The 13,473-nt window shown below is 41.3% G+C and overlaps 1 protein-coding gene across 45 annotated transcripts in view; it reads right to left on the bottom strand.

Annotated features, from left to right (window-relative positions):
• The window catches only part of ANK3 (ankyrin 3), a 339,367-nt gene that overhangs the window by 23,219 nt on the left and 302,675 nt on the right, over window positions 1–13,473 (bottom strand). For 19 of the 45 annotated variants that reach the window (XM_038140090.1, XM_038140071.1, XM_038140076.1 and 16 more), the window contains 4 exons: window positions 8,650–11,226; window positions 2,828–2,902; window positions 1,857–1,988; window positions 718–861 (listed from right to left, as the gene is read on the bottom strand). In XM_038140090.1, the coding sequence (XP_037996018.1) occupies window positions 718–861; window positions 1,857–1,988; window positions 2,828–2,902; window positions 8,650–11,226 (2,928 nt within the window). Of the gene's footprint in view, window positions 1–717; window positions 862–1,856; window positions 1,989–2,827; window positions 2,903–3,540; window positions 11,227–13,473 lie in introns of all 45 variants that reach the window. The other 26 variants (XM_038140091.1, XM_038140093.1, XM_038140092.1 and 23 more) reach the window with 4 other exon arrangements.

Below are 13,473 nucleotides of genomic sequence, written 5' to 3'. Positions count from 1 at the left end.
TATTCCATGCAAATACTATACTTAGTGTTTGAGATATTAATGTGCAAGCTGCAAATCCCCATAAATAACTTGGATGCAGGACTTGAAGGTGTAATAAGGAAGTTTGCTGATGATATGAAATTGGGAGCAGCTGTGAACACCTCCAAGGCGGGAGGGCTGGGCAATCACCAGCCACACAAGTTTAACAAAGACAAGTGCTGGGTTCTGCACCTGGCGTGGCGCAACCCTGGCTGTGTGTGCAGGCTGGGGAATGAGAGGCTGGAGAACAACCCCGTGGAAAGGGACCTGGGGGCCCTGGTCGATGGGAAGTTGGACATGAGCCAGTAGGAAGCTATGTCAGGGGAGGTTTAGGCTGGATATTGGGAAGAGGATTTTCACCCAGAGGGTGGTCAGGCACTGGAACAGAGGAGTGGTCACAGCACCAAGCCTGCCAGAGTTCAAGATGTGTTTGGACAAGGCTCTCAGGCACACAGTGTGATTCTTGGGGCTGTCCTGGGCAGGGCCAGGAGCTGGAGTCGATGATCTTCGTAGGTCCCTTCCAGCTGAGGATATTCTATGTTTCTATTGTATCATGCTTTAGGAGAGGAAAACCCCTTTACACATTTTAAATTATTGTTCCTGTAGAACTTACAATCTTTCTTTAAAGTCTAGTTCATACAACATTATTGGATTATTGGACATGTCACTGAATTAAATACGACTACAGAATTCAATTACCATCAATGGGATCATGAAATACGTTATTTTCATCTGCAAAACTTCTGGTGCCTGAAATATTTCCATAGTCAAATATTGGTCCTTCCAACAGGGTCACAATATCTATCCGATTAATTTTTGTCAATACAGAAGTTAAGGCATCAGCTGAAAAAAAAATAAAACACATCAGAAAAAGGTTCAGCATTGCAGAACGGTGTGATCATTTTTCTCAATTACATTCACACTGCATTACTTACAAATTGCTGTCATGTCCCAATGCCTTTGGTTCTAGCAAACCCCAGCATTTGTCTGAGCAGTCATTCAGCTGCCTACTTATTCAAGATACACATCTATTAAGAGTCTACACTTTCTCCAAGTATAATTATATTACAACACAAAAGGCACAAAGAATAAGGTCAGACAGTTCTTAAAGGACATATTTACTTACTGCTGATACAAAATATCCTTTTACTGGAGTGTGAACGGAGAGTTTACTATTCTGTTTTGAGGCAGAATAGGCAGGCATGTAGGTAATAATGCATATAAGGCTATTCATAATGAAATCTCATTTACAATAATCCTGTTGTGAGAACACAGTAATACTGAAAATCACTTCTACAGTGAAAGAGATCAAAGGAGACTCAAATGGTGTGTAGGAGTTTGTGGATCACAGAAGGGTAACGAGCACCATTCACACCTCACAAAAATCAACCCCTCTCTTTCAGTTTGAGCAATTCAAGTGAAATGTACAGATAATAAACCCAGAATCATCGGCACAGAATCAGTGTCTCTGTCACTCCTCATAGGAAGACGTTTAGCCTTTTCCTATGACCAGCAATACTGTGAGACTACCTAAATTTTCCAGGCAGTCATTTCCATGTTCCACATTCCTTCCTATTGGATAGTTTTGCCTATTATTTTTTTTACTGGAGCTCAAGTTCATTACCTGTCCTATCAATTATGGATGTGGAGAACAGAGCATTTCCTTCCGCATATATAGTGAATAAATATGACATATTTCTGACTCCTGGTAGAAATGTAACTGAAACCTCTTTTTTAATTGATGGCTTGTGAAGGACATTCATAATGTTTTCTTCAACTTGGCAACAGATTAAATGGGCTATAACTTATAAACAACAAAAGTAACTACTTGAACTTACTTGTAGCATTTTTCCCATCTCTGGTAACCCATTTTTTTAATAACATGAAGCTTTGAGCAATAAGAGAATTTGGGTTTTCTACTCGGATTTGATTTATTTCATCCACAGAAAAATTCAGTTCTCTTGCCAGTTCTATAAAGACAAAAAAAGGAAGCAAGAAAAGAAAACAAACCAAAAAACACCAAAGAAAGCACAAATCCCTCAATTGTCTTGTCAAACTTGAAAAAACTAACTTTCATAGGTCACAGAGACATCAACAAAACTCCCTGAAACAAACTTTACAGATAACAATGAACATGGCATTATATCCCCGTACTTTTATTTCCTAAGACATCATTTTGAATTTCAATCATCTCTGGGAGCGATTACCACACTTCTACTCAGTAAGCCACTTAAACATGATGAAAAAGCCCTTCCCTGGAGATTGCCTCGTCACTGCTAATTTATAAACTCTGTTAATTTCCTCTGATTGTTATTCCTCTGGGAGCACCCTGTGCAGCTCAGCACTGGTGCTGTCATCATCTGAGCCCTGGCAGAGCTGGCTGCTGCAGCTGAGAGCCCAGAAGGGCAGCTCTGCCCACCAACACAGGGGGCCACAGGTGGGCAGAGCCTCCAGCAGCGACTTGCCTGGTTGCTGGGCTTGCTGCAACCAGGGCTTGGGGAAAACTGCAATCCAGGGACAGGAAATACCCCAGGAGCAGCCCTGAGCCCAGGCAGGTAGAGCCTCTCAGCTCCTTGGGAGAACATCCTGAGAGGAAAGCCATTTAGCTATTTTCTCTTTGATTTACTTAAAGATCAAGGAATAATTTCCTATTAGGCATCTTTGCCCAGCAACACATTGCACGTTTCGGGAAGCTGGCCTGGCTGTGAATTTGGGAGAGCCTGGTGCAGTCTTGCTGCACTTTTGGTAAAAGAATACCTAAAAATGCAATAGCAAGGACTGATTTCAATATTAAAGCAGAAAAGCTTACCTGTCCAGCTAAGTCCTAGGTGATCAGCTACAATTGCCATCCTTATATCTGTCCGTTCACATGGACTCTGTGGACCTGTGATTTACAATTTCTCAATTAAAAAGGTTTTGCACAGAAAACCACAATACCGGATAATAGTTTATTATAAAGAATAGCTTTAATTGACTAAGTTGACAGTGCTTATATTGTTGACTAGAATGGTTGTGTGACCTAATAACCTACAAAACAAAATTTTTTCACAGCTTTTAGATTTTCACCTGTGTAAAGCCAAAATGTAAAACTACATGATGTCGTGTAATGAAACCAAACATGCTGACAATCTAGCTGTTAGACTGCAGACAAGTTGTTCGATTACTGGTGAAAACCACCAAGGCCAGATTATTGTCTATTTTCTCTACTTTGACAGAACAAATATACTGTCACAAAAGACATCTTTCAATTTCTGAGTTACATCAATTTCTGAGTTACATGAATATTTTTGGCATGCTTCACTAGCTTTCTACAGTACAGAACTTGTTTGAAGGAAGAAAAAAGAGAATAAGACAGCACATACAGATGACAATGACAGAATGAAAACTACAGTTAAGTCACTCCACAGGCAATCACAACAGTTCATGCACTAGGATCAACAAGTTGAAAGTTTTACAAACTAGGCTTGATCTCCACGAGGTGAGCCATGAGAGCTCCAGAAACCTGACTGCCTTCATTCTCACCAGTCCTCTTACTCCTCCTCCTCTCACTGTCGGCCTTTTCAATCTTTGATTTTATAGATGCTGCCTCTGTTCTCATGTCTCTAGCAGACTTCGGTGTAATGGAAGGCAGGTAAACTTGAGTAGCTTCTGATAAGGATGTGTTCCTTGATGTACTGTCTTCTTCATCATCAGAGACCTCTGACTGCATCTTTTTCTCTTCATCAGAAAGACGATCCACAAGCTTTAATGTCTCACCACTAATTCCCTTAAAATATTCAATAGAATGTTTACATACCTCCCTAAGCTGATTTTTCTTTACTTTAACTGTTGTCATGGTGACGGAGGTAGATCTTACCTTTACTGGCAATTTAGAAGGAAGTTGTTTTGTTTTTTCTTTCTCTACCTGCTCTTGTTTTGGCAGGGCTGGAGTTCTTCTAGCTAGATTACTCCTATGTGTGTTTTTTACAGGAATCCTAGACCTTGCTTCTACACAGGGAGAAGAATAATTATTTTGTTTTGCTTTGTCAGGCTTACTAGCCTCTTTCGCTTTACTCCCTGTATTGCTTTGGAGATTATTTTGGGAAAAGACTTGTTTTACTGAGCTGGCCTTTACAGGAAGCTTTGATTTTCCTCTAGCTCCTACCAACTCTGTTGACTTTTGCTGCTCTCCGTGTGGTTTTTGCTTATCTCTTACTCTGTGTCCTTGTGTTGTCCCTGTACCTTTTCCTGAAGTGCTTTTCGCTTGATTAGCTTTCTGGAGGGAACATTTCGGTTCCAAATGTTCTTTTAGCACTACATTACAGGTAATATCATCTGTAGGGACAGCAGATGAATCCAAATTGTTGTTGTTATTAAAATTATCTTTTGGAAAATCAGTGTTTTCTGTTTGCCTACAGCTTGTCTGGCTAGAAGCTGAACTCGCAATCACTGCTACAGTTTCATTTTCTAATCCCTCACCACTTGGCATCACAGCTTCTATCTTATCTGTCACTTCGCCAGGGCCATCTTTCTTCAGAGTCATGGTGGAAGCAGAAATTCCCATTTTAATTGGTGTGCGCAATTTGGGATCAACTTTGGAAGCGTTTACTGCTGCCGATGATTTCTCCAGTGAGTTACTACCAAGTGTTTGTTCCATGCAATCTCCACTGGCCTGGATGCCGGGCATATTTTCAACTGCTGTTGTTTCTACTGGTCTCTCTAGGTTTGTTTCTACAGTGCTGTCCCCTGCCTGTGGCTGTGTGATGGCAGTGACTGTACTTTTATCCCCTTCCCCCTTGTCCCCTGACTTCCCTTCAGAAGTATGCTCACCAATCTGAAAAAATTGGAGTCTTTCTTCAACAAAATCCCTCTTGCTCATGTCAATTGCACCACTGCGAGTCATCTCAAACATCTTCCCCTCATGAAATGGGAAGGGGTTGGGCTCGCTAGTTGGCGTACTCTCATCTGTTGGAGTTCTGGCTGGTGTTGTGTCAGGTGTTGTCGCTTGAGATCTGTCTTCCACTGCCAGACCAAATGGCTTAGCCTCATCATCCCTTGATTTAGTCTCAAACACTTCATCGTCACCTCGGTTATTTGACCACGGGTCAAAATCTAGACTCTTGGTGGCCACAGTTTTGAAAGGTGTTGCGAATTCTTCGTCTACTTTGTAACTGAAATACGAGTCAGGAAATACAGTCCTGTCAGGGTGTCTGCCTTCCAAAGAGAAAAACTGTGCCCCTGACTTCTTATCGCTCTTATCTCCAGCTTTGTCAGAAGATGGACCTTTTGAAGGTGTCTTGTCTTCTTCAGGGCCTACCTTGCCTTCCTCCTCAATGACTTCAAGCTTACTCTGGCTAAAGCAGCGATCAGTCTGCTTTAGAATGCCTTCTGTAGTCCATATGTCCTTTTTGGTTTCAACTGCCGGACCTGCAAGTTTAGAATCACTCTCAGTTAAACCATCATCTTCATCTTGCAAATCATAACCGTCAAGAGAGTCAATCTCTGTCGCATCGGTATCATGGGAGAATTCTGCAGTGGTTGCTATGGAACACTCTGTGACAGACTGGTCATTGTTACTCCCATTTTGCACTACATCATTCTGGGGTGAATCAAGCCCAGTGTCAAACTCACTGGATTTCCCAGAAGTGGGATGTCCTAACTCTTTCTGTTTCTCAATCTTTTCAGGGGCTTTGGGTTTTGAGGTCTCTTTCTGGTCATCTTCCAGCTCTTTCAGTTTGAACGTATACTTTTTAAGCGGAACAGGCTGATAGAGGGATTCATCATCACTGGAGTCACTGACATCTGCTCCCGGTGGCACAGGAGAAGGTGGCTGTACTCTGATGACAGGTTCAGCCAGTTGGCACTTGTCATGTTCATCTTGCAAGTTCACTTCAGTCATCTCCATTTCACTCTCAGTGGAATAATGAGGCTTCTTTTCTGATTCCCCTTGATCCGCATCCAGGGGTGGAGGAGGAGGGAATTCAATATAGGCAACTCTGTTACCTTTGGGTCTTTTGTTAGAGTCCTTATTTATAAGATTAGGTAATGTTTTGTCAATCTGTGGTTCCTCAACCTCTGCCTGTTTCACAGATGTTGACTTAGCCTCTGCTTCCTCCTCTGACTCCTCAGACACCTCAGGTATAGGGCTGGGCTTGCCTGGGATATAAGCTATTAGTGAGTCAGGTGTTTTAGATGTAAACTCGTAACTCACTTCCTCTGAACTCGGTGTTTCTGGTGTTAAAGGGCTTTTACCAGAGCTGTCTATAAAGGACACTTGTTCTAGCGTGTCATCTTCTGGACTACCTTGTGGAGAGGGAGGTTGTTTTTGCTGCCTAGCTGTGTAAAATGTCCCCCTCGTCTCTTGTACTGTCTTACTTTCCTGACTGACAATTTTTTTAATACTGCCTTGTTGCACCTCTTTCTCATATTGCTTTCCTACTTGAACAAAACTGACATAAACAGGTAAGGTCTTAATTTCTTTTACTCCCTCAGTGCTCACTAGCGGTGCAGCTTTATTCAAGTAATCACTGGCACCGGGGTCAGCTATGTCACTTGAAGGAAATTCCTTTCCTGGGCTACATTCTAAAGAATCTGGTGATTTGCTAGGGGATAGCTCTGTTTCCTCGGCAGGAGGACTTAGACCTATTGAGCTCTGCTGCTTGGTAACTTTTCTGATTTCTGAATGCTTTATTTTTTCATCTTCCCCATAATCAATCTGTCTTTCAACTTTCTCCTGAATCACAGCTGATTGGGATACTTTAGCTGAAAGTTCATAGACACCATCAAGCATGGCTCTCTTCTCCTCAACAATTCTGACTGGAATATGGGACACAGCAATTTCTTCTTTCCTTTTGGATATTTTATCAGCCACTTCACCATTACGTTCCCCCTCCCTGACAACAAATTCTCTGTATAAAACCCTTTTTGAGGGGGATTTTACAGTCAGTTCCTTCACTTCTTCTGAATGGATTCCATTTGAGGCCACTTTGTGCTCTGTCACAGTGACAAATTCACTTTTTTGGTCAGTTTTAGATTCAGCATGATCAACATGGTTTTCTTTTACTGTATCTGGAACCAGCACATGTGAAAGCTTTTCCTTCTGCGTTTTATGGTTAGAAGTTCCAGGACTTTCCCACGTCCTATAGATTTTTTTGTCCCAGTGTCCCTTAGTTGTTGAGTCTGAGCCATATGCCAGGTCTTTTGCCCGTGGTTCTGAAAAGCATTCTGGCACTCCTTTCCTCATCTCAGTTCGTGTGTCTGAAGCACGAGAATCTTCCACAGCTTTCCCTTTACCTGGAACAAGATCTTCCTGCATTTTCACCTCTTTCTGTAAGGCTGTGCTCCCATCAATGACCTCTATTTGCTTTGCGTGTTTCTCTCTTGAATAGGACTGATACACTGGTAACTTACTTTCTTGCAATTTTTTTACTGGAATTTTGGACTGGCCATCCAGCTTTTTTTCTTCTTGAGTTACATCCTTACTTCTGGGACTTATACCTTGCTCAAATTTAAGCCTAATGGAACTGAGCTTAGATTGCTTCAGCTGAAACCCAGTCTCAGGCGCTCCAGTCTGCTGAGCACTTCCTTTGTGTTCCATAGTTCGTTTAGAGTCCTCTGCAGGTTGCACATATATCCTTTTTTCAGGACTGCTGGGCAAACTGGATGCTTTCCTTTCATCCACCTTGGGAAAGCACTTCCCATCATGGGCATACTGCTTCACCTTACTCCATTCATCCCCAGATGATGGCAATTCAGAGAGCAGAACTTTCTCGGGGCTGCTGCTGGCAGAGCTCTGGCTAGAATGTATTTCCTTGCCATTTTTTTTATGCTGCTTTTTCTCTGGAGACTGTAGCTCATCATTCAACTTCTCTGTTTTATCCCGAAAAAACTGGGATACTTCAGTCAGTTTTTCTTCTGCCTCTTTAACAGTCCTGTCCACCCTGTCTTCATATATCAACTTTTCTCTACCTCTGTCTAATCTGTCCTCAGTAAAGCGCATCCACATTGCATGTTTGTGACTACTAACATCTCCAGTGTAGTGTAACACTGTCACTTTATCATAATGATCCTCCTTAGACATTTTACCTACACCATTTTCAGATACATCTTTATAGATTTTGGAGAGAATCTCTTTTTTGGGGGCAGTAGCTACTTTTTCTCTGCATCGTTTATCAGTCCCCTGTAACTCTGCACTAAGGGGTAGAGCATGGTCAGTAACTGACTCCTCAGTATCAGAATGAGACACATCTAGCTTTTCTGAAAGAAGCATTTTCTCAGCAAACCTGTAAGACTCCCCTCTTAGTTCTGACAACTCATCATCATGGTATTCTATTGAGTGCTGACTCAAAAGCTTCAGTGTTTTGTAAGAGTCATCAGACATGAGTTGAGCAGAACTAGGGCGACTGTCTTCTTCCTGGGACACGGGAGTGTTAACTCTAGAGGATTCCAGATAAGAAGGAAGTGACTCTTCGGCCGTGAGCTCCTCTTCTTCTTGCTGACCTTGTTCGTCTGAACAAGGAAAAGCATCACGTTTTTCCAACTCTTTTAAGTTAATATCTCCCCGAGGTAAGTCTTTCTGATATACATACATTTCTTTTTCTGGATGCTTTTTTGTTTCTCTAATAATGACTTCAGTAGGTTCAGCCTGATTACCTTGTTCAATATGGACCTCTATTATTCGCTCCAGTTTGGGTTTCATTTTGCTGTCCTTCTCTGCATGTTGTGGTGAAGTTTCAGCAGACTTGCTGACATCGGACGTTACTGATGATTTATGTTCAAACAGACCTGCCAGTTCTTTGGAAGGGTCACGTCCAGACTGAAAGGCTTTCATTATGTCATGAACAGACATTGTTTCCTCAATTCTTTCAGAGGAACTTTCTGTGCATGGAGGTTTATGATAAACCATCCTAGTTGTTGTAGTGATATGAGTTTCTTCTTTTACTCGGACACCTTTACTAAGGACACACTTATGGTCGTCCTCTTCACTGCCACTAGCTTTCATTTGAAAAGCTTTAACCTTCTCTTTAATGGACCCAGAAGGTTTTTGCTCCAGCTCCATAAATGTAGGGGAAGGTTTTGAGGCTGGTAGCTCCTCTGCCTTCTGCTCTGGAATATCTTCCGACGATGGTTCGTAGCTGCGGATGACGTGAACGACTTCAGTTCTTGTTTCTGTAATGACGGGAGGGATGGGCACATCGTGGAAAAGTGGTTTTGGCCCTGTGCTTTCAGCACTTTGTGGGGCAGAAGGTGTCTTTTCGCTCCTCGTTTCAAAGCCACTGTCAGACAAGGGACTTTTATCTTGATCATGTTGAGAAAAGTCATCTGGAGACTCTAAAATAGTGTCTGTTCCAAAAAAGGAGTCTGCAATTTTACATAACTCCTTTTCCGATGTTGAAGGCCTCATGGAGGCAGGAGGCATTTTAAGTTTATGTTCCTGCAAAGCGATAGCTGGTTTTAAAATGCGCTTTTGTCTCTCTTCACCTTCTTTTTTCCCCTCTTCAAACTTGTACTTTATGTTTGTTAATGAACTGCTACCGATATCATTCGCTAAGTAATCAATAACTTTTGACAAGCTATAATCCTTTTCCGACATGGTTTTAGTTTTAATTTGGACCTTCTCTGGAACAGATATAGGAGGGCTTGTCAAAGCTTGCTGTCTCGCTTCATCAATCTCCTCTGTACTGAACTCTACCCAGTCATCCTCAGACAGGTGTCCTTGGTCACTTTTGGGTACTTTAGCCGACCCTTTACTTTCTAAACACACATCCTTTTTCAGAATCTCACTAACTTTTACTAAGTCCTCTTTTACTTTCTCAACAATTTTAAAGGGCTCTTCATCATCAATTCTACCCTCTTTCGGTATGTCAGGTTGGAACGGCTTGTCCTCTGCGACATCTGTCTGCAATATTGCAGTCATTCTTATCAGATCCTCTTTCATTTCAGCAACATCTTTCAGTATCTCCTGACTGGAGGATAAGGAAGATGGTGTGGACAATTTGAGAGCAGAGGGTGCTAAAAACAAGGATGATTTTATTGGAGATGAAGTTCGAGTGAAGGTAGGCTGCGTGCGCGCCTCTGTAGTCAATGTTTTAATAGGTGACAGTAACGCAGCGGCTGATTTTGTAAGTGAAGACGACTCTGGGAGCTTCTTTAATGCTGGTTCAGACAAAACATTGACTACAGAATATACTGGCACTGTTATTGTTGATGAAGTTACTGATGAGGTAGTTGCAGATATTGACCCAAGGGCTGTGTACAAAGCACCTGCAGGAGGAGTTCTCATTGACTGGAAAGCTGATGGTGCTGAAGACACAAATGACCTGAGTGGAGAAAATGACATTGTTGTAGCTGTTGAAAACACTCTCTCAGCCGTGTCAGCAACTGCGTTAGCAGCACAAGTTGCAGAATGTGCAGCTGCAGAGATCTTGTCTTGAAAAACACCTGCAGCTTTGGATCCATTTATTAAGCTGGCAGAAGATGGGTATTTCAGAGGTGACACAGACCCATTGAGCAATGGTACATCTGTGTGCCCAGCTACATGTTTTGCTGGCGACGAGAGAGACGAGGCCATCATGACTTTAGTGGATGAAACAGCATCAACTGCTGACTTAGCAGGTGACACCACTGACTTTAGAGGGGACGATAAAAGTGAAGATGCTGATGTGATGACCGATTTAAGTGGCAAGCTCGAAGAGTACATGTTAATGTTGGATTTGGGGGATGCTGGAGGCGTCATGGTTATGGATGATCTCTCCAAGAGAGATCCTGCTGTAGTCACTGGAGATGTCCGAGAGGGGAATGTGGTAGTGGAGGCCAGCCCTTTGAGACTGGCAGCTTCTGTGACTGCGGGAGCTCTGATGAAAGAGCCTGAAGTAACCTGCATGTTGTAGGGAGGCTGAGAGACCACAGTTTTTATTGGCGAAGAGATTGTCCGAAACGATCTAATCGGAGATGCTACATCACTAACAGATTTAACTGAAGACGTGGTAGAAGCTCCTAATGTGGATTTGATTGGAGAAGTAGAAGAAACAGACCATATTGATTTTAATGGGGAAGCTGTAGGAGTGTTAGAGGAAGAGCTTGATAAGGAAGTGAAGCCTGACTTGGTTTGCCCAGGCACTGTAATTGGAGCTGTTGTCCATGACTGATATGGCCGTGTTGAAAAGAATGGCTTGTATGAGTAAGTAGCAGGTAGGGATCTTGTTGCTCCTGCACTCCGTTCAACTGTTTCTTAAATTGTTAAATTAAAATCAAACATAAAAATCAACAAAAATGGTTGAAAAACAGAGAGACCAGAGAAGAAAATTGGTCAGTAAACGTTGTAATATTACAAAAAGCAAGTACAATTGTTTGCGTGAGTTGGGATGAAAGAGGCAAAAGAAGATTTAAAAAAGGAAAGAAAAAAATTAGGAACGAGCCATATACTGATAACTGGTCCAAACCAAAAAAACAACATGAAATGAAAGACAGAAAGCACATAGCAACCAAATCTGCAAACAATGGAGAACAGAAAACACACAAAAGGAATCCATAAGGTAAAAATAAAGCCACATCAAAATTTCTTCTCTTACTTCCTATTGACTTTCTGATGTGCTACTTCTGAAATACTCATATCAGCTTTATTTTGCCTGTTTAGGTATGTCTCTGCTTTGTGCAACTAATAGAATTATCCGTTTAATAATTTCTATTGTTGTTCTGTTCGGATTTGATCCTATACAAAAATATAAACTTGCGTAAAATGACATTATGTAGCTAAAGTATTTTTTTAAACCGCTTCAGAACTATTTCATGCAGAAACCAAAATTCCTTTAAGTGACAGGCAATTGATGTGCAAACTGTGAAGCAACTGGAATAAATTCAAATCTATATCTTCCATGCACAATTCGGATATGCTTCACACTCACAAAGCCAATAAGAGCAAGAGCTTTTCTGAGTCAATATTAAAAAAAAAAAAAAGAAAAAAGAAAGAAAGGAACATATGCATTTGTTTCTCATGCAATATTCCTTTTGTCTGGTAAAAATTAAAGTAAAACTTTTCATGAAATGATTTTAAGAAGCATATGTTGTAAATGAAATATGGCAAGTATGATGTATGATAGTCGTGAGCAGGCAAAGCAACTGAATCAGTTTTTATTCATGCACAAATGTCATGTCAGAACGAGCACACAGATTAATACATTTCGTACGGTGTATTAAGCACAAATACGTAAACCTTACAAAATAATTTCACAAGAGGTCATTGAAAGAAGAGTACACTTTTTCTACAAGATGTAGTGTCTTGGTACCTTTTGAGGAGATTTCTTGTATCAGCTCAAAGACAGACCTGTTCAACTTTACAGTTCTCAAAAGGTAACATTAGAAAAGCAGTCAAAGAAAAATAGATTATGAAATAAATTCCTAGCAAGGACAAACCTGTTAAATGTCATAATTCCCCAGAACTCTCAGCTTATTCATAGGCATTTTGAACAGAATCATCATCAACCACATTTTGCGTCACAGGAGGCACTCATGTCAGAAAGTATTTCTGGGAATCCCATTACACAAACATCTCCTCTGATACAGCAATAACATTCAGAGAGTTGACATTGAAAGCAACTTTGAGGATTTTTTTTTCCTTTAAAGTTGGAATTAAAAATGGAGCTAAAATATCCAAAGAACTTATTCAACATACCTTTCTCTGAAGTTACTCTAATAATTTGTCAAACCTGCTTTATCTGTCTTATAGACAGTAACTCACAGTGAAAGAAGCTCAACAAGGCTAACACTAAACTGTTGCAGCACACACACTCCTACAGAATAGTGAATACTCAGTGCACCACAGGTCCACATCCTGCAAGGAGAAATGTGCTGGTCCTGCAGAAGCCAATCAAAGCCCAGAAGTCAGTGTGGATGGCTGGTGATACCTCATAAGAACATTTATGTTGAAGAGAGCTTGAGTACTAGGCCTGACTGGCACAGACTAAATCAAGAAATGCCCATTTTCCTTACTACAATATTTTGAAGTGGAAATACACTTCTCTCTCCTCATTCAAACAAAAACCCCAGAATGTACTTCATTAAATCAACTATAATGAAGATATTATAAATACTGTTATTTCTTATGAAGATTTCATTAGCAGCAGCTGCTAACATTCACCAGAAGTTCATACAGTCTTGAGTTCAAGAAACAAACCCCAAAACGATTCTGAAAAGAGCTAGTAACTGTTCAGCAGTTAGTGTTAGGACGTGTCTTCACTGGAACCCCCCTGCACCACCACGGGTCGGTGTGTCACAACTGACTAGCGAGGCAAGCAAACCCACAGGCTGACCTCCTCACTTCTTTTTTGCTTGTCAAATCACAGATTCAGAGACATTTAAGATGCTGCCTCTGTGCTCTTCTTTGCAGTTTAAGAGCTAAAAAACCTGCCAATTTTTTGTGAATGAGACTTAATGGACGTTTGGTGAATAAATAAGATTTTTATTTCCCCTCCCAGTGAG

This window comes from Motacilla alba, chromosome 6 (assembly GCF_015832195.1).
Source record: "Motacilla alba alba isolate MOTALB_02 chromosome 6, Motacilla_alba_V1.0_pri, whole genome shotgun sequence".
Lineage (NCBI taxonomy): Eukaryota > Metazoa > Chordata > Aves > Passeriformes > Motacillidae > Motacilla > Motacilla alba.
Note: the sequence above shows the minus strand (reverse complement) of the source record. Positions and strands in the feature narration are given on the sequence as shown.